Source organism: Molothrus ater, chromosome Z (genome assembly GCF_012460135.2).
Source record: "Molothrus ater isolate BHLD 08-10-18 breed brown headed cowbird chromosome Z, BPBGC_Mater_1.1, whole genome shotgun sequence".
In the NCBI taxonomy this organism is placed as follows: domain Eukaryota; kingdom Metazoa; phylum Chordata; class Aves; order Passeriformes; family Icteridae; genus Molothrus; species Molothrus ater.
The window spans coordinates 66,749,584-66,775,775 of record NC_050511.2 but is presented as its reverse complement, the minus strand read 5'-3'; the positions used below and the strand labels follow the sequence as shown (position 1 = coordinate 66,775,775).

The 26,192-nt window shown below is 39.8% G+C and overlaps 1 protein-coding gene across 1 annotated transcript in view; it reads left to right on the top strand.

The window, feature by feature from the left end:
• Window positions 1-3,421: 3,421 nt before the first annotated feature.
• Window positions 3,422-26,192, top strand: part of FBN2 (fibrillin 2) — a 123,031-nt gene continuing 100,260 nt past the window's right edge. Inside the window, exons 1-5 of the mRNA XM_054517971.1 lie at window positions 3,422-3,684; window positions 4,485-4,567; window positions 7,939-8,037; window positions 8,515-8,610; window positions 10,929-11,024. Of these exons, the coding sequence (XP_054373946.1) occupies window positions 3,422-3,684; window positions 4,485-4,567; window positions 7,939-8,037; window positions 8,515-8,610; window positions 10,929-11,024 (637 nt within the window). The remainder of the gene's footprint in view (window positions 3,685-4,484; window positions 4,568-7,938; window positions 8,038-8,514; window positions 8,611-10,928; window positions 11,025-26,192) is intronic.

Below are 26,192 nucleotides of genomic sequence, written 5' to 3'. Positions count from 1 at the left end.
GCAAGTTCTACATGCCGAGTTTCCCCATTGGCTCTCCACAGAAGGCCACTCCCTCCCTTCTCTCTGATTGGTCCAGCCTGTATCACTCCACTCCAGCTCCTCCCCCCGGGCCTTCTCCCTATTGGACTGTGGGAATCCACAAAATCAGATGGTTTTGGGAAAGCTGCAAAAGGCAGGCCTCAGAGACAGCAGAGCTGTGATTGGAGATAAGCAGCAGCCATGAGATTGGTCAGCAGAAAAATTATTTAAAAAGTAGAAAAGCAAGGATAAATAGAACAATGGTCTGTGTATTAACACTTGTCTGCAATAACTCTGTAAGCTACAGAAAAGTTTGTCCAGCAAGATATTAGGAAGTTTGAAGCTTCATAATGGAGCTCTGTGCATTGTGTTTTAAGGCTCACAAGCAGGTGTTGTATTTGAAATAAGCAGGCATTGTTTAACCAAAGGTACCTGTGCTTATAGTGGTTGGATAGAGCTACTGTCAATGTGCTTTTGCTTTGTGGGATTGGTCAAAAAACTTATATAAAGTTGTAACATTAAGTTCTTAGTCTGCTGCCTGGGATGTGAGCTGCTGGCATCTTCCCATTGTCATAACCATGTAATGAGACTGGTGCTGGAAAATCAAACAGCTCAAGGCACGTTCCACAGCAGCCCTGTCCTGTTTGTGATTTGTACAGAGACCCCTGGCCGGCAATAAAGGGGAGCCACCCGCAGCAGATGTACAATATTTTTCCTAAAAAAATCTAATTTCATCCCACAAGTACTTACAGTCTTAGGTTCTGCTCTTTCAAATGCAGAGTTGTGTTCCTGTCTTATCCAAGCAACTCTTAGTTATAGTACTGATTTGATTCATCATGTTGTGCTTTTTATTCTATGAATTTTCTTCCATATTTTTAAGAGAGCTGCTGCTAGCTAAAGAACCCAAGCCTTCTGGCAGTGATTCTTCTCTCCTTTACCACAGCAATGGCTTTTCTGGGCAGCTATTGCAAATTTAACATGCGTAGTTCTAAGATGAATGATCAGAACGTAATCATTATTTTAAATCATGTCTGGTCTGTGTCTTTTACCCGTAGAGCATTTATGATGCCCATTCTAACAAAGACAGCTTTCTTGGGAAGCATTAATTTCTATTCGTATTTACAAAGGCCAGACTTATCAAAAGTAAGACATCTTGCCCAATCTTGCCCAGTGAATGTTTTATAGTTTGGTGTGCTAGCGCCTTCTTGAGTGCAAGAAGGTTTCTTGAGTCTTACAACCACTTTACAAATCACTGGTAACTGCTGACTTTGCTTTTGATGCTCTACACAGTATTTCCAGTTTGAAATTATGTCTCTCTTGGCTTTAAATTGTAACTTTCCTATGCTCTAATTTCTAGCCCACCCTTGCTGTGTAATTGCCAAACTTTTTTGGGTTGTTGGTTATTTGTTTCATTGTTTGGGTTTTTCCCCTTCAAGATTTTTTAGTGTTGTCTTTTTTCAGATGTGCTGTGTTTAACTTCTGAATTGCTTCTATATCGCTGTGTTTCCTGATATCCAAGACCCTGAGCTTATCTCAAATCAGTTCTTTCCTTTTGATTCCTTGTGTCCTATCTATTTATTCCTTGTGTTTTCTGGAGATAGTTACTCACATGAAGTGGCATGGAATCCTTCTCTTTCCGTGACTCTCAGCTGCACTTCATTCATGACAGGTTTAACAGCCTCTGTTTGAAAGAAATTCCAAATCTCACCCACAATCAGGAGGTTGCTGAACCCTCCTACCCAGTTGTCTTCATAAATGCTTTTAGTTTCTTAAGGTCTTTGAAGACTGAGGTTCTCTAATGCAAAATTACTTCTGCTAAATTTACAAATTTAAACAAAATCAGCTTCTGCTCTGTCAGAACATGGGTCAGTAAATGGAGCTTCTGTCAGAGCCACTGGATGGTCTGTCAGGACCATCGAAGCAGGGCAGTAAATGGAAAAAGAGAGTTGGCTGCTTGGGTTTTATTTCAGAGATAACAAAATCTGGCTCTTGGGTTTTATTTCAGAGATAACAAAATCTGGCTCCTGCTTCTCACCCCTAGAAGTGACAGATAAAATGCACGTGGAGCTAAATGAAGCTGTTACATGTCCCAGTTTTGTTGCAAATGACAAAAACCTTAAAGTTTCTGGGCTGCCACTGTATAACCATGGGCTGTAGTAGAGCATGAGGTGTTCACCCCTAGAGGTGCAGCTCAAAGGGATAAAAATCTCAGACGACAAAACCAGATTGTGCCGTGTTATCGCAATGACAAGCACCCAGCACTTGGGGACTGTCAACAGGGCCACGTTTCTGTTCTCACTTCTTTTATTTGTTCCTCACCGGTGGCTAACTATTCGGCACATCTAGGTAAATGCACGCTCTCGGCCTTAAAAAGCAAGCAGGGAATTTCCTAAGCCAGAGGCTTTTTTTGGGGGGATGGTTATGAGAAACAGCAAGCAGAGAACAAGCAAAAAATTTGCTTGTTCGTGAAGGAAACTGCTCCTGAACGGAAGCGCAACTCTTCCAGCACCACACGCTCTGCTCTTGATGGCAGAAGCACCGTAAGACCCTCGATGCTGAGGCGATCGGAACAGGGAAGGAGCTCTCGGAGGAGCCCGGCGCTCCTGTGCCAGACCCAGCTGGCGGGGCAGGTGTGGGGATCCGGCGCCGTCCCCTCCGGGCTCATTCATCCTTGCGACCAGAACCTTTGGGAGCCCCGTGTGCTTGTCCCAAGGAGGGCTTTTGCGTCCATCCCACGGCGCAATTCCCGGAGGCTGGGGAGAACGGAAGGAATGCGAAGAACCCGCTTTGGGACCAGCCCCACCTGCACCGCTGGCTCTCCGAGAGCCCCGTTCCCTCCAGCAGCCGCCACCCCTCGCTCCCTCCTCTCTCCTTCCCTCCTGCCATCCCCTCTTCCCGGCCCCGTCCCTCCCTCCCTCTCCCCCTCCCCAGCCCCTCACCGGCACCGGCTCCTCCTCCGGCTCCTTTCGCTGTAAATCCGCCCCTGGCGCTGGGAAGGGGCTTTTCGCTCCCCTGTTTCTCTGCCCTAGCACGTTTATTTAGCCGCGGTTAATTAGCGCCTGGTTCTTTTTTCTTCTTCTTCTTTTTTTTTTTTAATGGAAAATTCAGCGCGGTTCCCTTAGATTTCCTGTTGCGGCGGAGTGGGCGGGGAGGGGGAGAGAAAATCCAACTCTGCTTTTATTCACCTCTTTTTTCCCACCTCTCCGCAGAGGGCTATCTGCGAGCAAAGTGGAGCCCGAGCTTTGATGGCACCGGCCGGGCAGGCTGGGAAGGACACACGGCGCTTTTCCCGCGGCTGAAGTTTCTCCCCGCCCGGGGGCCGCCCCGTGCCCGCTGAGGGCGGTGCGGGACCCGCGCTCCCGCCCGCGGCTGCCGGCCCGCTTCCCGCCGGAATAGCCGCAGCATGGGCAGGCGGCGGCGGCTTTGGGCACAGCGCTGGTGCTTCTTATCGCTGTGCCTGGGCTGCCTGGTGCTGTGTGCGCAGGGAGCGGCCGGGAGACAGCAGCGACAGCCGCAGCAGCAGCCGCAGCAGCAGCATCGGCCGGCGCTCCGCGCTCCCTCAGGAGCGGGCGGCCCCTTGGCCGCCACCGCCGCGCACCGTGAGGACGGGGCCGGGGGCGCCGCCGGTCGGGTCCGCCTGCGAGGACAGCACGACGGGCTCCGAGGGTAGGGACAAGGCTGAAACCCCCTTCCCCGCCGCCTGCTTGCTCCCCAGGGCATGTCCCGAGCCAGAGCCCCTTGCCGGTGGTCTCCGTGGGTGCCGCCGGTGCCGCTCTCCCTCACGCCTCACTGAGGCTGAGGACTCGCGGCTCGCTAAGCTGGGAGTTTGGTGCTTGCCTGTGGAATCTGGCTTGCTAATTAGTGCGATTTAATTAAAGGCAGACCTTGTGGGAGGCCTACCTTACGGCTGATGAATTGACCCCATTGGGCTCCTTGGTGCAGCGTCTTCCGATACTGAGATACTTTGACACTCAGTGTTTTGGGGGGTTTCTACAAAGAAATGATGCAGAGTCGGTTTGGTTTTCTTCGTCTGATGTTTCAGGGACTTCTTGGTATTTTGAGTTAGTTTAACCTCATGAGCGGGCATTCCTTCTGTCTAGTGTCGGATGACAGCAAGAAGCTCGTTTTTATGGCAACGCTTCTCAGACTTTGAATGAAAGCAGAATCAAACTCATCCCTTCCACATTCTCAGTTGTTGCAAAAAGGATGAATGTGGCCCACCCTTGCCTCATCCACCTCTCCCCTTTTCTACTAATCAGCTGAACTAACCCAAAATAAAAATCTCTTAGAGGAAGATTTTTTTTTTTCCCCTTTGGGGAGCATATTTTTGTAGACAACTTCGCTATGCAGTTTTTGTTTGTTTTATGCAGCTGGATTCTTCCCGTGTGTGTATGTAAAACATTAAATTCTCTTTGGCGTGCTCCCTATTTTCCTGTACACGTTTATTGGTTTGTCTGTGTTTGCAGGCCAAATGTGTGTGGTTCTAGATTTCGCTCCTACTGTTGCCCTGGGTGGAGGACCCTTGCTGGAGGGAACCAGTGCATTGTTCGTAAGTATATGGCTGCTTCTACTGCTCAAGGCTTAACAAGGGAAAGTAAATATTCTTCTGTGATTGCAGAAGAAAAGCTACTTCCAGTTCTGTGTTTCACGTTATTTTTAGAAATAACCGAAGAAAGGAAAGGGAAAAATAAACAAACCAAGATGGAATTGCAGGTCCACATTCCTTGTAACTGAAGGGGGCTGTATGTTGATAAGAGACATGTCTCCTCCTAGGTTTTAAAGAAAACCCGTGACAGCTTAGGAAAAAAATCCAAAACTGTCAAATCAAATACTGAAGTGTAGTAGCAGGGGAAAAAAAAAGCCAGAAGGTTTTGATATAGGCAAATCAGATCTTGAAGTTCTCTGAAACTTGGAATTATAGTCGACTAGAAAGCTTCTGAACATCTGGGATGCTTACTCTCTTGTTATTTTTAGTTGTGTTTTGATGGCTGTGAGGCATGTAGGCTGGCTACTGGCTGGTCATGGTAGGTACTGACAGATGTGATTTTTGACATACATGGCATGGCAAAAAAAAAAAAGGAAAAAAGTTGTGTGTGAGGGGAATGTGCTCAGTACTCTGGTGGGATGATGTCTTTGGGGATGCTTACCATGAAATAGAAAATGAAGTTGAGCTTTCTCTGTGTTAGGTAACAGCTGATAGTAGACAATGCTTCCTTCAGACCTTAAATTTTTAATCTGTTGCCATTTAATCTAGCCTGTCACTGTCTGTTTTGGTAATAAATATGCTCAGCTTCAGAGTGGAGGTCTTTGTCATTCTCCATCTGATTAACTGCAGGCATGCAGGACAAAACTGGCCAAGGGAAGGGTGATAAGCCAAGGTCTGCCAAACTCTTGACCTTTGGTGGCCTTTTTTTATGATTCCAGTTCTCCCTCACCTGTTCACATCTATTGGTTTTACATGGTGAAACTTGACTGGCTAATATTGGGGATAACTGTGCCAATGTAACACTTATTTTCACCTCAAGCTGACCCAGAATTTCCCAGCAAAGGATTATGGTGCCATTCAGAGGAAGATCCTTTTACTAATGTTGCTGTGGAATAAAAGGAGTTCCTCGGAATGTCCTTTTCATGTTTATCAACTCTTTCAATACTGGCTACTTTACTTTAATGTAAAGTAGAGATTTTAAGAAGGATTTGGGCTGCCTATTATGCTGTTGATAGGCTTTTCAGATTCAGCTGTGTGTCTGGCTCAAATGTGTTTAGGGGCATTCAACAATCCTTACAAGATATCCTTTAAATTGTCTCTCTCAATGCCTCTTAAAGGCCTTGGTCTCAGGTCTGCCCACATCCAGAATAATCTGATTTATTTTTAATTAATGTGCACATGGGACATCTTTTAGCTCCTGCCTGCTTACTGCACTCTAATTGCAGTAAGCAATTGAAAAGAAAATTGCACTTTCTAACATGTTCATAGGGGGAATGATTTTGGCAGGCCAGTATTGTCTGTGACACTTTTTATGTTTCTGCTTTTGGTGAAGGTTTAAGTGTACAGATTTCTATGCTGACATTTAATGTCTGTGGAGATGACATTTCCCTTTAGCTAGAGTTTTTCACCTAGGAAAAAGCCTCCTGCACAGGATGCTGGACAAGGTGTCAAACTTCTTATTGGAGATTTGCTGATTATAATTGATGCATATTGTAACTGGTGATTTTAAAGTGGTATTTCACTGAGGAGAAATCTATGAGCCGGTGGTAGGTGAAAAAGAAACCATCCTGACCTGACAGTGTTTCAAGCTGGTGATGTGGTGGTGGTTGTTGGTGGTCTGTGGCACACTTATGGTTAAAAGTGATCTTTTGTCTAAAAACCAAGGTTTTTAAACCTTGGTCTAAAAGGTCTACTTACTTTTACTCTTTTGTTATACAGAATAAACTGTTCTGATGAAAGCATATTTAGGCTATGCCTTAAGGTCTAGAGCTTTCAGTTGGTAAAAAAATTACTCCTTAACGGATAATAAATTAATAAATGGACTAAATGTAAACCTTGCTTTATCAAGAGATTGACCTTGTGGTGTATAAAGATGGGTTGAACAGGAATATTAAGAAACAACCCAATTTCCTGTGCTTGTCAAGTGGTCTAAATCCAAGTCCTGGCTCATGGAATAATATTTTAAGTCAGTCCATGGCACGTCTCTAATTCCAGTTAAACAGAAAAATCCCATAAAGTCTTTGAGTTCTCATGCCTTCACATTTGGGACATTATTGTAGCAGAATTTACTGATAAATGTAGACAATGTATTTTGCATCTTTTTGATGCCCAAAGAGTGGCATGTGATTTTCTCAAGGTATTTGTTTCGTTTTAGTCCTTCAGTGGTGATGTGCTGCCAGATTATTTGGTTCTCACAAAACTCTACCCTATTTACAAAGAAATTGTGATTCTTAGGGTTGTTTTGGTGGTGGTTTCTGTTTGTTTTTGGGGATATTTTACTATACCTGTTGTCTGTTGCACAATATATGTCTTTTTGGAGTCCTCTGTTGTGCTATAGTGACTGACTGCTTCAGTCTTTTGATTAATTTGCTACTTTAGCAGATGGATTTGATGTATTAATTTGGATATGCTTTAGAATAATTTAGACTTTTAGCTCTTTTTTTTTTGTGGTCCTGTCAGTCCTTTCTTCATTGGAGCTGTGCTGGATGGTGAGTGAGAAGGGAAGGCAGGAACTTTGGGTCATTGTGGGGATGGCACAAGGTCAGGCATGCAACACACAGATGTGGGGTTTCCTCAGCTTTTTATGGTTGGTTTTTAAATAAAAGTGTGGGAGCTACCTGAGTACAAGAAACTGTATTTAGGGAAACACCACAAAATCTGCAAAGTCCAGCATTTGCACATTGACTTCCCGCCAAGCTTCTTTGGGTAAAGGATGGATAATCTTGGGAATAGAAAAAAAAAAAGACACTAAGATGCTTTTAAAATGGTGATTATAAGAGTGAAGCCCATAGTGCAAACTGGCATTGTTTATATTCCTTCAAATCTTGGGTTCTTGGTAATGTTTTCTCACAGGAAAACATTTAGACCACAGTCTTGTGGTCTAAAAGGCGTGTTTTTAATGATTTTACATTGCTTGCATAATTGGCTGATACTTCTGACTAGGCAAAGAATTGATTACCTGATTTCAGTGGTCAGGTTAGTGCTTGAATATGCCTGATTTAAATTCTAATTATCTTCAAAATAGTCAAGAAATACTAATTATGCCAAAATTCAGTTTACTTTATTTAACCTAAAGTTACTTTTGCATGTGTAATAGCTGTCCCAATGAAGTGAGTTTTCAAGAGTTGGGGTTCTTTTTGTTTTGTTTTTTGGGTTTTTTTTAAGCCTCAGGTTTCCGTTAATCCCTGTCACCCTCTTTCTGTGTTCTTCCTCAGCAATTTGCAGAAATAGCTGTGGTGATGGATTTTGTTCCCGTCCCAACATGTGCACTTGTGCCAGTGGGCAGATATCACCCACGTGTGGGTCAAGACCTGGTAAGGACTTGCTGTGTTTTCATTAGAGACTTCACTGAAAGTCATTCTCTTCAAGTTTCAGTGACAGAAATGCTAACTTCCTTAAGTTCTCATTACTGCCTATGCAACTGTAAATTACGCTTAGGTAAGACACCTCAGGTTTGTTATTCCACACGTGCCTGTTTACTCTGTGTGACGAATCTAAATAAAATATGCTTAGAGAGAGAAGGAAGTTCACAAATGAGTGTGTGTGTGGTATTGACATTTTCATTCAGTCCATTTTGGTAAGAAATCAAGATTGTACAGTTTCCAACGCAATTAAATGTTCTGAGTTGCAACATAATCGTGGAAAACTCTAGAAAACCTCTCCATGAGTATACACTTAAAAAAATATGTAGCATAGGTGGTACAAAGCCCATCACCCAGATCCCATTTTAAAGACTGTGAAAGTCCATTCCTTTGGGGTGTTTTTGGCTGATTTTGGGTCTCTCTCAGCAGCACAGCAGTGCAGCATCAGCTGCAGGAACGGCGGGACGTGCGTGGATGAGCGGTGCCAGTGCCAGAAGGGCTTTTCTGGTGCCCACTGTGAGCAGCGTAAGTCACAGCCAGTTTGCTTCAAGGGCAGTGAAACCCCTGAAAGAAATGCTTGTTTTGGGGTGTGGTGTTTAGCTGGCAGTCATTCCCTGCATGAAGTGCTTTTGTGTTCTCCAAAATTCAAGTTGCAGTTCGGAATCACTGAGCAATTTTGGGAAACGCTTGGGGAGCAGCAGCATCGCTGTGCATCCCCCTCTTCATACCAGATGTTCGCTAGTTTTTCATTCCCTTTTAACAAAGTTTTCTCTGCCTCAGAACAATAGTCTCACTGCTGGGTTGAAGAATGTTCTTCTGTTTTCTACTTAGTCTAAGGAAAAAAGGGATTAAATATGGTTCAATCCTCAGCAACCCTTTTTGGGTTGGCAGACAAACTAGAATGTGAATTATTTGCCCAGCTTTACCTATAACAACACAGTGTTTACAAGCTGCAGCAATTTAGCAAACAATAAAAGTCCCTAAAGGCTGCAGGGATGAAGAAAGACTCAAAAGTGTATTCTGAGGCCAGCTGACTACTAATTAGGAGATAAATTAATTGCATAAAGCAGGCTGAAAGAACTAGAGACAGACAGAGGGCAGCTCTGCAAAAACCGGATGGGCTGAATAGTGTGGAAGATAATTTTTTTGCCCTAGTCATTTTTATAAATGCTGGAACAATAGTCTTGTTCCTGCTTTAGCTGGATAAAACTAAAATTTTATCAAAGAGTTGTAATGCTGACCTGTGACCCCAGTGAAATTTTGTATTCAGGGTTGCTGGTCCCTTCCTGCTTTTGTTAAAATGTATTAAAATCTATTGTTAATATATTCAACACCTGAATGTTCTCAGACAAGGCAAATTTCCAGTGAATAAATGAAAAGATGATTGAATTTTCAAGTGGTGACCCTGAAGCAATCCAGAAAATCTGAACAAACTGCAGAGATTGGTTTCACTGTATCATGTAGTTAAAATTTCAGGCAGGATTATGAATATGTGTCTTCTAGAGAGTCTTAAAAATGTAAATATGTTTTTATTTCTATTTAGAAAAATTTAATTGTATATCATCAAGTTAATTGTCTTGCTGAAGTGTTGTCCATTAATTCAGTAATGTAACGCATGCAACAAAATGTCTTCATTTTATGTGTGCATTCTCAGGAAAAGGTAATTCTGTTTGGTGGTTCTTGGTAAGAAGCAAGGCTTTATCACATTTCCACACAACAGAATATTTTATGCTCTCCACTATGATGCAGGAGTAATGTGTACCTTTTTTCAGTTTGAAATTATTACCTTCTCTAGGTTTCTGAGGTTCTTTTGCCCTGGATACTCAAATGTGTTACAAATACCTCATCCAAACTGAGGAGGCATTTCTAGGAAGGCAGCCTAATGACTCTAAGACCAAAAATGGAAAAGTTTAAAAAATATTATGATTGTCCTGTAAGCTGAAATGTTTTGATTTGGAAACATTTCATGTGCTAATTTTGGACAATTTTGAAGCAAAGACCTGACGTAATGAGTCAGAAAGTAGCTAAAGTGATGGTTAGTTAAGGCACTCTTTTGATGGTGTTTTTCAGCCTCTCTGAAGAACTCTTCCTCTCTTCCTTTTGAACTGAGAAAATTCAGTGGTCTGGCAGGAAGCTTTGTTCTTGATTCAGACCATTGGGAAAGAGTATGAGTGGGTGCTCTGAAGTCCCCTGACAGTAAATCCTTTCTCATCGAAGTGTACCGTGGGTTTAAAACCCTTTCACCCCACCCTGCTTCCTCCTTCACTACAAAAATTTTATTTTTTTCGGGATCTTTTAAGAAACACAGTTTTTTTTTCAGGTAAAAAGCGATGAGTTAAACAGGTAATTCTTTACCTTTGCTTGTAAACATTGCTCCTCCTTCCAGCAGCATCAACTCTGAGGGATGCTTATCTCACTCTGGGACTCCTTTCTCTTCTCAAAAGGTTTGTTGCTGTTGTGACTGAACAACACAGTATGCCCAAAAAATACTTGAGGTTTGACAGAGAGATAACTTCAGTGAGGGATAATAAGTTCTTACATAATTCTTATGAGTGACTAGAGCTGCACAGCTGATTCAAACCCACTGAAGTTGGACGTGTGCTGCTAATCTGTGCTGAGCAGCTGTTTGCAGTGAATACCAGCAGGTGCTGATGGAATTTGGTTTGCACAGGCATTGCTGGTGGAGGTGGCGGGAGGGAGATCAGCTCCATCCTCAGGCCTAGAGGGACTTGGAGCAGCGGGAGAAAAATGAGAATTTTTGAAATGGCGCACGTGTTAACCCGTAAATGTCATTGCCATGACATTATTAACCTTTTTGTGTCTGCTTGTTTTGTTGACTGAAGCTGTCTGTGAGAGTGGCTGTCAGAATGGAGGAAGGTGTGTTGGACCCAACCGCTGCGCTTGCGTCTACGGCTTCACTGGCCCTCAGTGCCAAAGAGGTAAAAGAAATTTAAGAAAGCAAGCTGTGAGTTGTTGTATACAAAAAAAATGCTGTGTGTACATGTTTTATGATGTGTATTTTCAGCCAGCAAACTTTCACTAAACCACTTATTATTTGTAATTTTAGTAAGTGTCTTTTTTTTTTTTTTTAACTTTGGCAGATGCATTATGAATTGACACGTACAAAGCCTAATTGGTAGAATTTCAGCTCATTTAGGCTGCATATTTTGTCACACAGTAGTTAAAAGATTACATGTCTTTTGCTCTTTGCTACATGAAATCCAGAAAAATTGCTGGTGGTGTTGGTATTGTGTAAGTCTAGATAATTGAAAATTTTTTTTTTCTGTGTAACACCTCTTTCATAAGAGGAACTTGGGAAGTAATTTGCTCTGGTTAGTTGGGAAGAAGTCAAAGAAGGACTGAAAAAATAACCAATTACCATAGTACAGGGATCAGTTCCTAAACCCATTCTTATTCTAGAATGCATCTCAGAGATGGCTTCTGAAGGGAGACATGTGGAAGTCCCTTTTTCAAATTCAGCTGTGAAATGCTCAGAGCTGTATATAAATTTGGAGAAGTATCTTGTACCTTTTTTATGTTTTTAAATTTTTTTTAACATTTGTTTACTGTGAAATGGAAATAATTTCCATGGAGGTAAAGGAACTAGAAAGCCACACACTGAAAAAGCAGGAGTTTCTATTTGCTATTCCAGGCTGGTTTATAGACCCACTAGGTATCACAAGAGTAGGAGGAATGTAAAGGATCACTTTGTCTGTCTCTAGGTTGAGTGTTGTTGTTTTCATTCTTAAACATGATTTGCAGTTTTCTATTTATCCCATTTCCTGTAGTTATTTCTTCTGAAGCAAGCGCAAGGACTCAAATCTTACATAGTTTGGTTAGTGGAGAAATAGGAAGTAGTATTTTGTTATAAATTTGTTAATACTTTGAGCTGTTTTGTAGCCATTCAGAGGTGTGTCTGTGCACAGTGTATACCTGTCTAAAATAAGAGGTTACCAAGTCTTTCTGTTTGGAATGGATTTTCAAGGGATTGGACAAAGTTAGGGTAATTAGTACTTTTAGCCTTGCTTCTATTGGATCCTAACATTGCAAATTCTGCAGTCTGGGCTAAGTATCTAAGGTGGATTATACTTCTAGCTGAACTATGGCATGATAGAATTGCAATATTCAAAATTGTTTCTTTTTTTTTTTTTTAATTAGTTGATTACATTCAGAAATGCTTTTTATTTATTGCCAGACAACTTGGTAAGCTTGCTTTTTATCCTAGATAAAAGAAATGATTCCTGGTTAAGATTTGCTTCTGTTCTCTGACTACATTCAGGGCTGTGGAATCATTTTGGTGCATATGACAGACTCCAGCTGTGATGATGGCTCAGAGTTTTTAGTAATGATATTTATACTTCATAATTGTTTGACCTTCAAAGCTGAAAAGATTCTACTTCACTTGGGTGTTGCAGCCTAACTTTTATGATGTTGAAAGGGTCTTATATGGATATTTAGAAATTGAGTTATTTCAGTTAAAGGTTTGCTTTTTATTGCTTGAAATTGGAGGTAGTAAGCCAAATTTCCTTCTGTCACTGTCAATAAAATATAGCATACATAATTGCATATATAATAACTATCTAAGATGACATGCTTTTACAGCTTTGACAAGGCTAAGTAAAATTTTGCCTAATCTTGGTGTTGCATAGACTTTCTCAAAATCAAATAAAGAAGTTAGTAATTTATTTTACTATTACTCAGTTAAAGATGACGGCTATAGTATATCTTGATAACTATAAAAAGTATCTAAGTGTTTATGAGCTTTACATGAGGTGGAGTACGTGAAAGTACTGTAAAAGATGCCTTAAATGCCTATTTAGTTCAACAGTAATTTGCAATTTATGCTTTTGATGTAATAGTTTATGCTTTCCAATAAATAGCAGAATGCAGTGGTTTCTTCATCTGTGGGTTGCCATAGTTGCCTGTAATATTTTACAGCAAGAAATGTCTCAGTGGTTTAATTTTAAACTGAATTTAGCAGCCGTTCATAACTCTTTGAGTAAAATTTTATAGTTTAAGGATACGTGAACTTCCCTTGCAAATCACCTCAGAGTTATAAGAGACATTGTTTTGTAATTTTTATTTAAATCATTGTGTTTTAAATGCACGCTTTTTACGGTTCTGTAAATTAAGTTCTTTAAAATTAGGTATTTTCTTCCTAATACAGAACATGTGTGTGTTTCCTTCAGCCTGGCCTCCCAGCCTAAGCTGTAGATAAAATGTGGTTGGTTTTTCAGCTATCTGGGCTCTGAGCAGACTAATTTCCGGGCTGGAGACTGGAGGCTGAGCAGTAACTGATGACTGGCATGATCAGAGTGTTTAACTTGAGGCTTTCTGCTGGGTTAAAAAGAGAGAAAAACCTGTTTGGGAGTTCCTGCTCTTTCTGATACGTATGCTGACCTCTTATGTTTCCTGTCAAATCTGGTCCTTGGTCAGCAAGCACCCAAGATCCAAGTTTTTTTTGTGTGGTGTTTTAAAGGAAAAAAAAAAAAAAAAAAGTTGAAATTTCTGCAGTTGAGTTTTCCCAGTGAAAAGAATAGAAAAAAAGAAAGAGCGACAGAAAAAGAGGCCTCATTCTCACTTGTTCATGTAAGGACAATTTTCTTCCTAGCATGAACAATTCCTTTGGTTTCTCAATGCTGTAAATGATAGTTGTGTCACTGCTCATGGTCTGTGTGCATTTTTTAAAATTTATAATCTTCAGAAATATGAAGCTGTGGCAAAGCAAGGATGTTTTCTTCTTTCTTTATCATGGGATAAGAGGAAAGAAGTAGTGAGAAAGGCAAATCTTGTTACTGGTGTAACTTTGCCTCCATACCATATAGAGGGAGGAAGAACAGTTCTCGTTTACCCCGTATTAAATGGCTCATAATGGGAAGCAAAAGGGTTTGGAATGAGTAGAAATGCATAGCTTGGGAAGAGCATCCTTTTGAAGAGGGAGGAGAATTTCAGATAAAGTTACCAAGCTTTGACAGGTAAGAAACGGGGAAAAATAAGGAGGTACAGTATTTGAAGAGCAGCTCTCCAGTAGCTAAAGGGAGCCTAAAACAGATCTGGAAGGGGATTTTTTACAGGGGCAGGTAGGGTTTGGACAAGGGTGCTGGCTTTAAACTGCCAGAGGGCAGGGCTGGATGGGATTTTGGGAATTGGGAATTGTTCCCTGGCAGGGTGGGCAGGCCCTGGCACAGGGTGCCCAGAGCAGCTGGGGCTGCCCCTGCATCCCTGGCACTGCCCATGGCCAGGCTGGACGCTGGGGCTGGAGCAGCCTGGGATGGTGGGAGGTGTCCCTGCCATCACAGGGGATGGGACAAAGTGATCTTTAAGGTCCCTTCCAACCCAGACCATTCTGGGAGACTAAAATTCTATGACTAACATGAGATAAAAAGCTTTGCTTCAAGTTGGCAGCGGATAAAAAAGCTATCAACAGCACAGAGAAGCAAGTAGGACAAGGCAAAAAGCATCCTCAGTTAAAGTGTTGTTAGTGTGTAGCAACTGAGGCAGAAGAGTAAAGAATAATGCAGAACTGAAGTGCACGTACACTGAGGCAGCTGATGGGCACAGGGCTTATGGAGATGTTTGGAGATAATGCATCTGTTTAAAATTAAGCTAGCATGGCAAACTGACACAGATTTGTATAGGAGTCAATACTTCTCAAATACAGTTTTATTATAAAGAAGAAATACAATATATATTTAGTCTGCAGTGGTGCTGAAGATGCTTGTGTGTGCTTAAGTGACAGTGATCAGGTCTAAATTAAGCAACAGAAAATGTAGTTCCTTAAGAAACATCTTCTTCTGACAAGTATTCAGAAGATCTCTTAACCTCACACAACTTCTCCTGGCTGTTGATTCTAGCAGTACCATGAGGCGCTTAACAGCAAAAATGTTTTTAGATCAGGGAGCTCTTGTCTTTTTGTGGGAGTCTTGGGAAGATAGCTTTTTAATTTTGCTGTGGGGGTATTTTTTTTTCCCTTTATTAATGGCTGCTATTATCCTGAGGCAGAGTAGAGGCTTTTTTATGGTCTTCCTGCTTCTTTTCTTTCAGTAGATAGTAAATGAAAGACTGACCTGCTAAACATCAGTTTAATTCATCTTCAGTCCAATTTTAGCCTTTGGGAAGTGCAGCATGTGGTCCTTGGGTTATTTTCTATGGGTTCATAAAGAAGTTGTGCAAGGCCTGTTGAGTGAAGAAAAAAGTAATCAGTTTACTGTAGCATGCTCAAAACTACATGGTCCAGTTCACAGGGGATGTTCGTGGTCACTGAGAGAAATACAAGTGTTAAATCATCAACTTGAAGACCAATTTATTTTAAAATAAAATAAGTTCTGTTTAATAAAATTAGCTAAAAATGAGTCAGCAGTAGTTTAAAACTATAGAACGTGAATCTTCCTACAATTTGCAACTTACACCATTCTTGCCTACTTTTATCTCTTTAATTTTTTTTTTTTAGAAAACATTTCTGTCAGCTTTTTCAACACTTAGCTGAAGGCTGATTGCAAACAAAATGCTGCAATAGTCATTTTTTCTAATAGCAAAAGAAGCTGCAGTTTAGACTGAAAAAAAAGCATGCCTCTCTTCCTGTTGGAAATAGTAGAGATAAGAATTGCAAGTACCTGCAGCAGGAAGAGGCAAAGCTTCATCTGACAGGTAAGTACCTGGGTCAAGACGTAGAATAAAATATAGGGGGAAAAATAAGGAAGTACATACAGTATTTGAATAGCTTCTTCTGTGTTGGAAGAACTTTTTAGATATTTAGGAGGGTTTTTTTGAGGCTAGAGGTGCTCTCAGGTGTTAATAACACACACATTTAAGTGCGGTCCCTGCTCACCAAACTCCTTTTCCTGCTGCAGGTTCTGGCCTGTAGATACTGGCCCCCATCATCCCCTGATGGATCACAGCAGGGCAGACTCAAAAAGCTGCTTGCCTGCTCTCAGATGTCTTCACTTGGTGATGTTACAGGGCTCTGGCACTGCATTCCCTGCTGTTGTTGTCCATCATTATCCCCAGAAACAAGGTTTTCAAAGGGAAGTAGCCAGAAAAAGCTGCACAGGGTGTGTGTTTGCTTGTTGTTAGCTGGCATTGGAAAATTTCTCCCTTCTAGGTCTGCAGAAGATACAACATTTAGGAGTTTTAAAAATGACAGGGGTAATGCTGGTCACGCTGATTGCAGTAGTGATAAAGGAAGTACTATGATTCCAGTCAGTGTCTCTCCCTTACTCCCTTCTTTTAGTTTTTAATTAAATCCCAGTATTTGGATGACTCTTTGTTTGGCACCGACAAAGGAAAAAGATAAAAACTCTTAAATGTGGCAGTTTTTCTGCTTTTGAAGCACTTGAAATCTTCAAAACTTCTTTGTTCAAGCATAGGACAGGCAAGTGTGATAGAAGTGGGGTTGTTGCACTTGTATTAGAATTAAAAGCAGAGGTTTTATGCCTTTAAAGTAGGTCTACAACAGTAAAATGAAAATATGGATTTAAATGACCTCTTCCAAGGGCTTGAGAGTTTTCACCTGGGTGCAGCAGCTCAGGCACAGGCAATGTTTCATTGGTTTAAATAATTTTAAAGGGAAGCCCTGTAGCTGAGCTGCCCTAAACTGTGAAAAGAAAGAAAGAAAGAACTGCCAGAACTGTTAGAGGCAATATATATATTTTCTTCATATATCTATTTTTTTAAATCTGCACTGAAAAGTAGCTTTTTTCTCCTCTTACCTTCAGGAGGAACAAGTCTAGGAGAGCATAAAATAGTGTGGTTTTTATGTGTTAGGTAGGACTTAGAGCATCTAAGGATTGTTCACTGAAAGTGAAACAAGGGTCTGGTAATACAGAGCAAAATCATGAGTGAGAAACGTTGCAGAGGAGAGGGAAGAAGATGCCTTTGAAAAATTCTGTCTGGTCTTATCTTTTCCCTCCCTCAGTGAAAAATTTTGCTTTTGGTCAGTAGCACTAAAATGTCACCTTCTTTTTTTTAACTCCTTGGGGAGAGAGAAAATAGAAGAGCTGAGCAAGGCTATGATGGCATTGTTAGAGTTTCAAAAAATAATTTCTTCTGAAAAGTAAAAAAAAAATTAATTTTATTAAGCTAATTAATTTGTTATATATCTAGGGGAAAAAATATCTGATCTATTTTCAGGATATCTAGGAAAGTTAGAGGTCAGAAGAAGTTGAGAAAGCCACAGGGAGTGTCTTTAACAAAGAAAATGCAAAGATATCTGCAATATTCATGTAAAAGGGAAAACTTTCTGTCAAATTCAGCAAGTACTAATGTTATATATTGCTTATATAAGTGTTCTAGGCAAAATTGGAAAAAGCAGAAATAAGCTGAAGAACCCAGTTTTGAAGTACTGGAAAGAGGAAGCAATAATCAAATTTTTCGCCTTTTTTGACGGTAAAATATGTTAGAATAAGTTAGACGAGTTTCCTCTTAAGTTTACAGGTATTGTGTAGAGGAGGTTTGAGAGATTATCTGGGACACTCAGGAACCTTGGAAGCTTATTTCTGTAATGGTTATGAATGACTGAAATTGTTTCTTTTTCTTGGTTATATGTTCTGTGTGCACAGAGGTTCCATATTAGATCTGAGAGAAAGAAGGGTTTTGGATATTTCTTTGAATATTGCAGCGTTGGAGCAAGAAGTAGAAGAGAGAAAGTACATATTATTCAATAACACCTGCACAGTTGTTTGTGAAACATTGAGTTTGAAACAACATGGAGTTTTGAAAAAAAAAGTGGGAAGGTTTTTTTGTTGTTGTTGTTTTGCTTGCTTTTCTCTCAAACGGTATTGTCATTCACCTTAGGCTTGTTTTGATTAATAAGAAAGGGGTTTGATAAAACTGTCTCAGTGTTGAGCCAGGAGGATGAGTGTGGAGAACCCAAAACTCTGTGTGGCTTTGGTTGAAGGTGGTCAGGTGGATACCAGATATTTGGAAGGAATTTTCTTTTCTGTATTTTCTCCCCCTGTATTCTTTGCACACCCTGATATTTTTCATTGTGTCTGTTATGCTTTGAGCTCCCTTACAGTGAATTAAGTGTTAAGGCCTAAAATTATGTAAATTGGATCTTCTTTAAGTTTTCAACCATATCTGTCTTTGTAAGCATTAATTATGCAGTATCTTAAAAGCTGTAGTAGCCACAGTAAAATATGTATGGAAAAGAGTAATGCAGGTATTATCAGGAGTAATTTACTGAAGCCAGTCAAGAGCACATTGCATTCAGGGTTGCAAAATCATGGAGTGCCAAAAGTAAAATGGTTTATTCCACCTCAGACCAATAGCTTGCTATATGAGAAACGTGATTAAATTATTTCTTTATTGAGAGGATATATAAATTATCTTCCTTCCTATATTTTGGTCATGAAACGATACTCAGCTTTATAATGTCTCCATGAAAATCTTGTATAAGCCCAAGAGGTAAATTTCTAAAGCCCTTTGGTTTTGCTGAACACACCCAAAAGATCTGAAGAACAGAATCTGTGTTTCTGCCTCTACACAGACAGAGCTCTAGTAAATAGTAGCAGGCTGGGTTTTTAGCTTATTATGAACCCAAATTATCACAGCAGTCTAGACAGTAACCTGAGGAAATGTTTCTTGCAGTTTAAATAGACATATATTTAATTTTTTTTTCTAAGGGTAATGTGTGAAACAGTTATTTTTCCTACTTAGGTTAATAATTAAGGAGATTGTTTTCAGCTCCAATGTCTGTGGTTTTATTAGGGTTTCTGGTCTACTGGGAATGCCTTGTGCCTTTTTCCATGCCTTTGTAATTTACACAGGGGTTGGTTATGAAACATTTTCCCTCCTCATTTTGTGAGTATGGGTGCATTCTGCAAGCCTTGGCTTTTGCTGTGGGGAGTGACACTGAATGGGAGGAGAGGGTGGAATGTGCTCTTTTTCAGCAATACTCTTAAAAAGGGTGTCCTGTCTTAAATTTTAAGTCTTCCTCTTCACTGATTCTGGGGTTCTGTTCCTTTGGGGTTGAACTGTGTAGCACTGACTTCATGGAGCAGGGAACCAAAGCCTGTGGACAGTGTAGTTCAAGTTTGCATCTTAAAAAGTCAAGAAAAGTAGCACATTTTTGCATGCACAGTGTAAAGTATTAGCTTCTTAATTCCTGGGATGTGAAGGAATTAATTAAGAGTTTAATGTGCATCTACCTGGCTTTCCAGCATCCAAGCTTTGATAAGTAAAGTGTTTTTGGAGGAGAAGCATGAGAGGAAGGAGCAGCAGGCAGCATGAAGGAGTTCCTTCACTGCTTTAGATATTGTAAAACAAACATGTACAAACATCATATTAGGGTAGTTGGCATAAACTGCTGAATCTTAGAAAAAACCAAAAGATATTATTTTGCTTCTTTTGTCTGTTATTTGCCCAGGGGTGATTCAGGCCGTGACTTCCTGCAATGACTGATGATTATTATTCCACTGTGTGTCAGACTGTGTGCTGAGTGTTGGGATTTCATTAGTCCCACCTCAGGCCATCTTTATATAGTAGCAGGCCCTGTGGAAGCATAAGGAAATATATACATTTACAAGGAGCACCAACCAAACCAAAAAGTGGACATCTTGCTGGAACCAAAATTCAGGAGTACTTCTCTCCAGCTTTTATTCTGTGCTTGAAATTTTCTGTCAGTCAGTGTATGATACTTCAGTTACACGTGGAAACGTTTTGTTCCAAGAAGTTTTTAAGGAAGTACTTCAGTTATGGAAGGTGCTGAATTCCATAAATGACAAAAGTGAAGTATTTCCCTGTTTCTCTGTTTCTGTGCTTTTTGTGTGTGTGTGTACTTTTCAAAATGTTTCTTGTCCTGAATTATTAGAAGCATTTTCTTCAATGTTCAGATCGATTAGACAAAATTGCATTTTATTTCAGAAATATTGTTGCTTATCTGCTACTTTGCCATTCCGCCCATGTGCTTAGGTGGGAATTACTTTTTAATTAATAAGAGTATTATGATATGCAGTTAATACTACACTAAGACTTTATCTGCTTAAAACTGTCATAACACCAATTATATAAAACTGTCTGTCTGAACCATGGAGTTGTTGCTTTTGGAAAAGAGCTGCTGCTGTTCCAGCCAGAGGAAAATGAGAATATGCTTAGAATGGATGTGACAGAAATATTGGTGGAACCTGGAATTTTGCTAAAAGCTGCTAAGCTCACACAGATTCCTGCATTGAACCTGTGGCTTTTCCTTCTTTCATTTACAGCTGCCCTCCACTTCCTTTTCAGCTGTCAAGTGAGTTTGTGTGAGGAGTTTGTGTGATGGGAAGTTTTGCATCACAGGAGCTGGTCAGAAAAGGTCGTGTGGGACCACTAGAGCAGTAATAAAATTTCTACCTGAAAATGAAAGCTGTCAGCTGTATAAAAACATCCAAACCATCATGATGTGTTTGACATCAGTTTTCCACTAAGCTGCTCTTCTCCTCTATTGCATGTGAGAATAAACTTTATAGACCACTTCAGGTAATGAACTAGAGAACCTGCTGGGGATGTGTCCCAGCTTTGAGTTAGCAGCAGTTTTAAACGTTTGAAAGACTTTTGTGATCATTATTTATGTTAACAATAAACGTGATGCTATTAGATACTTAACTGAGAAATTTACACGCAAGTTTCTCAGGAAAAGTCAAGAAATGGAGGCTTTGATTTTACTATTCAGGTTTGTAAGAAAACCTCAGTCTAAATAGCAGTGCTGCCCACAGATTATTTTTTCCAAGAAAATCAATAGCATTGCCAACTCCCTTTCATATTCCAGGAGAGTCATTGTTTATTTCCAGCCAGGAGTCTTTTTTACCATAACTTTTTGGATGTCACCTTTGAAAAAAATTCTTTTGATTTTTTTTATGTCAAGTACAATTCACCTACCTTCTTGTTACCTTTGAAATGACCCTTATTGTGTACTCTGTGCTGGCAGCTAAGCATTTACTGTGAAAAAGCCCCCCAAATTTCCATATAAAGTTGATCAAAACATTAAAGGAAGATAAATTTTAGATAATATTTAATAAACATATGCACTTTAAAATGTTTAAATAGCTTTTTGCATTACTGTGACTTATGATCTGCAGATGTTGGAGTTGAGTAAGAAGAATAATATTTACATATGCATAAATTTCAGATTTGTGCTCTGAACCCAAGGACAGTAATGAGTATTGCCAGCCCTTTCATACTCACATGGAAAGTTTGTCAAGGAAAGCCCTGATCTCCCTTTCTTTGGAAGGTCTGGGCAATGCTGTCATTTATGCAGAATCAGTGGGAGAACTGGGCATGCCTTGCTCCTCCAGTCCTGATGGTCCCTTTGTAGGAATCCGTGAAATACCATGGAATTTCCCCTTGCAGGAAGATGAAGCTTGACTAGACTTTCATTTATCAAGACATGAAGATTTCGCATTGCAAAGGGGAAAATTCAGAGAGTTCCATTAAAAATCTCTTCAGTGATCAACTAGCAGGTTCTGCAACAAGCAGCCAAAAAGAATTTCAGATGTTTGGAGACCACTGGGTGTTAGCAGAAACTATGGGGAAATTTGCCACCTCTCAGTCATAATAAAGACAGTTGTTCCTCCATCTTGTTTCCTGTTGGAGTAACTTTTAGCAAGGTGAATTCAACCTCAGGTTTTTGCCAGGACAGACTGAATGTGTCCACCCTGGAGGTTCCCTGACATAGAGTGCAGTCTCTTGGGCTTTCACTCACTGTGATGATTTTTCTTTCAGGAGAAAGTGAAGTTCCTGGTAATGCTGGCAGCATTTACTTCTTCCCAGCGTTCAGGTCCCGTGCATTAGATTATTAATTTAATAATGCTGCTGTATGAAATGGATTTTTCAGACAACAACAACAACAACAACAACAACAACAACAACAACAACAACAATAATAATAATAATAATAATAATAATAAATATGTTTGCTGACCTTGAGTCTGCAAGTGAGGTGATGGAAGTTGAACTTACTTATTTTTTCATCTATTCCTTAATATTTCCTAAATCTTGCTTAGGGGAGTGAGGTTCTGTAAAAAGTCCAATGAAAGACAAATTTGCTTTGTAAGGGAGTGTAACACATTGATTATTAGGTCTTGTTCTTTAATTGGCAGGGGCTGTGAAGGCCTGTCTCAGACACCTCCCTTTACTCACTCCTGATTTTGATGAACATGCCTAATGTTTTCAGAATTTGTTTTTAGTAATAGAAATATCAATCTTCTAAGTAGCTTCTAGTTAAAAATGCTTGTTTCCAGATGCACTTCCTTATTAGGATACAGTTGTGTGGTTTTTTTAAGTAAAAAAGATGGAAGATAATTCACTGTTCCTTCCTGCTAAATCTTCCTGTTGCTCACAAACATGAAATACAGTATTTGAGATAATGTGCTTTTCCCTTCTGCAGGCTGGGTGCAGGAGACTGGCGCTGCACCCCTGCTGGATTTCTCACAGGAACTGTATTCTGGCATTGGGAGCTTCCATTTAAAATTTCAGTCTCTGCTTTCCTATGAAAGAAAACTCAATTTTTAATGTTCTTCTGGATAGCTTGCAATGGACATTCCAACATGTGTAGTTACCTTTTTACTTTTCTTCATGCCTCGCTTTTTCTCTTTCATGTTGCCTGGGAGGAGGTGAAATTTTTAAGGCCAGGCAGACAAAATTCAGTTAGAAATTGGATCCTTGCATGTGTACGACAGGATTTTAATGTTTTGTCCTGAGTGACAGTAGGTGGTATTTGGGATGTTAACCACTGTGTTTCAGGTTTTTAGCTAGTGGGTGTTAGACACAGAGGACATGTGGCAGACTGGCTATCTATTCCATGTCTGCTTACAGCAGGCTTTTTTACACCTTCATCTGGATCATTTGTTTGGCCAGAGGAACAGGAAGAAAACTAAAATAGATGGATACTGAACCAAGATTAGAAATCTCAATGTTGCAACTCCTTGTCTCAGGCTCCTGTGAACTAGACTTTTTAAATTACAGGTAGAATTAGAATTTTTGGAAGGAATTAATGGAAAAAAAAATCCAAGAACCGAAATTTGAATAGTTGAATGGTTCCATTTGAGAATGCAAAATATACACTTTTATGACAAAATAGAAATGTTGCAGCATAGCTAAATACTGAAGTCCATGGTGTGATTTTTTTTCTTGAGGCCAGGAAAAAAAAAAATTCCTCATTAAATTTGATTATATTAACAACTTGAATTGTTGATAAAGGTTGTCATTCTTCAGGTCACTGTGCATATTGAATATAATTTTTGAAGTTAAAAAACAAAACTGTACAACACATGTGCTGAAGATCACCTCATTTCACCAAAGCAGTTACCCTTTCTGGAGTAACAGATGATTTGTAACTTATGTTCAACATGTGTTCTTTCTGGCAAAATTATTCCATCAGCAGTGCTGGCAAAGGAACAAATGAAGAACCACCTAAGAATTAAGACAAGCAAACCCATATGGGAAAGATGACTGATTCATAAGTGGGGGTTTTTAAGGTCTGATCAACCATTATAATAATATAATCTGACTGGCTGGGCGAAACAAATCCACAGCTTCACTTGAAGCTACAAAGTATCTTCAAAATTGCATCTATTTTTATTGCATTTGCTTCCCACATGTAAAATTTACTGTGTGACTACAGATCTTTGTGTAAGCAGCTGAACTTTGCCATTAACATGAACATGCTTGCCTTCACTTTGTATTTTAAAATCCTGTAGTATAGAAGAATTTTCCTCATAGTATAGAAGAGCAGCCACTAATCAGTCTCTTTACCTTTGGATTTCATGCTGGATAAACTGAACAAGTAAAGATTTTTAAAATGGGTGCACTTTTTAAGAATAACGTGTTAAATTACAGTAAAATTTTAAAATACTAGTAGTATTATAAAATGTATATCTGAACAGACATGCAGCAGGCTTATGCTGATAAACATTGCTTGGTTACAGAATCTGCATTACAGAATCTAATATTAATATTAGATTAGTGCATATTCTGTTCATTAGGGCATGGGTAGGCACCTATGCATCGGTAGTTTCCAGAGCATGTATTTCTATTTGATAGGACACAGTAAGCAATAGGTGTATTGGCATTACTCCTTCTTGTACCTGACTCATTCATATTCTCGTGAACAAACATGCTTTGGTGTCTGGTTATATTCTCTAATCTCTCTACTATTCACACTTTGTAATCTGAACTTTCATTGCTAGTTTTGGCAGAGTTTACACAATCATTTTGTGTCTTATTGGAAGGTAGTGGAACTCAGATACAAGTCTCAACTCTGGTTTGAGTTTCAAGGTTAATTTCCTCTGATTGAATTCCAAGCTTCTTAATGCAGATTATCTTTGGCCAGGATATTCCTGTGGGTCACCAGCCATCACACAGAGAAATATATGGTTTGAACTTGTACTCCTACTCTGATTCCTTCCTGATATCCAAAGATTGGTGCTACAAAAAGTTGTCTTGGAGAATTGCTGCTGTAAAAATACAGTACTGCCAGCAGCACTACTTATTTCCTGAATAGGAATTGCTAGGTGAGCTGGGATTGCTAAGGAATTCAGACCTGCTGAATGCAAGTGTTGGGAATTTGAAGATGTGTGGTAAGTCATTAGTTGATTTCACTGTAGAGGGCATTCACCCATGGAGAGCTGAACTCTCAGTGTGCGGAGCAAGGACAGGATTTTCTTTTTATCATGTATTTATTTTACTAGAAGTGCCATTTTTGTGGCTTGATGGTCACAGGAGAAGCTCAGGGTGTTACTTTGAGGAATGTTTTGTATTGATAATCAAGAAATAGTAAAGTTCACAGGCCTTACTGAGTATGTAAGATCTTTTAATCTTTTATCATCAGTCATTTCTGTACTTGTGTACTTGGTTAACTTTATTTAAAGTGAATAAGCCCAGTTGAAATTGACTACCAGTGTGCATCAATAACTGCAGAAGTCTTTCCTAGACTGGTACCTGAGTGACCCTTACCAAAGAGAGGGAGCAGAACATTTATTTCGGTTTGAACTTTGATTTTAAGAGCCTGGGAAGCTTTGTATAGCATCTCATTTGGAAGACCATTTCTTTGCTTTCCAAAGATGTCAAAGCTCTTATTTTTTCAGGGTGAAAGTACCAAGTTATAAAAAGCAAAGGTTATCCATTTTGCATATTGGTTGTGGGACCAGCTGCACCCGAATGATGAAAGTGTGTGGAAGATGATGTCTTATCCACCTGTTGGTGCTGGAGCCTGCTTTTAATAGGACAAAAAAGAAAGAGGAACAGCAGCTTGAGCAGCCATAACCCTGCTGTTGGGCCTTTCTTCACGTGACTGATTCTGAGTAAAAACTTTGCGTTTTCTTCTTTTTTTCACCCCTCACTCTTTGTAGGTGTTCCCATAAGGATGTGAAATCTGGCTTAGAGCAACAAGCTGTTTCTTATTTATTCCTAGAGAATTTCAGTTAATTGTTGACCCTAGTTGGCGTTGACTCATAACTTTAAAAAACCTCTCTTTATACAGGTTCAGTGTTAATGAACTAATTTTTCACAGGAATTCTGCTAGAAGTATATTTTCTATGCTTTATTCAGTGTACTGCATACAGCTTGGATTGGTTGTGTTGTCTCATGCCTTCCTTCTGAAAATAAGTGGTGGTTTGCCAATCAGTTCCTCTGTCGGTAGCACAATTTTGCAACAGGAATTCCAGCTGTAATGATGATTCTGTGACTCTCTCTGGCATGCATCTTGATCAGTGTGGAGTGAAAAAAATGTGTGGTTGCTGTGGCCTGTAGCTCCCTCCTATAAATCACGATGAAGTAGCCTAGAAGCAAGAAAACCAGTTTCCAGTCCTTGTTTGCTTAATCTCGTCTTCTCTTTTTATTTGCTTGCTTGTTTGTTTGTAAAATTCTCTTGCTTACTGCGGATTTTACTGGATAAATTGTCAATGCTCAAGAGCAATTTTGTGTCCAGCTGCCTTTCATTTAGTTGTATCTTTTTGAAAGAAATGAATTGAATTGTAACCTCATGAAAGTCACTACCTTCAATGGAATGTGCCATGCAACTTCTGTAAGCAGCAATATAGCTTAAATTTCCATGGAATTTTCTTAATATATAATGATTTTCTTAATATATAAATTTTCTTAATATTTCCATGGAATTTTCTTAATGTATTCTT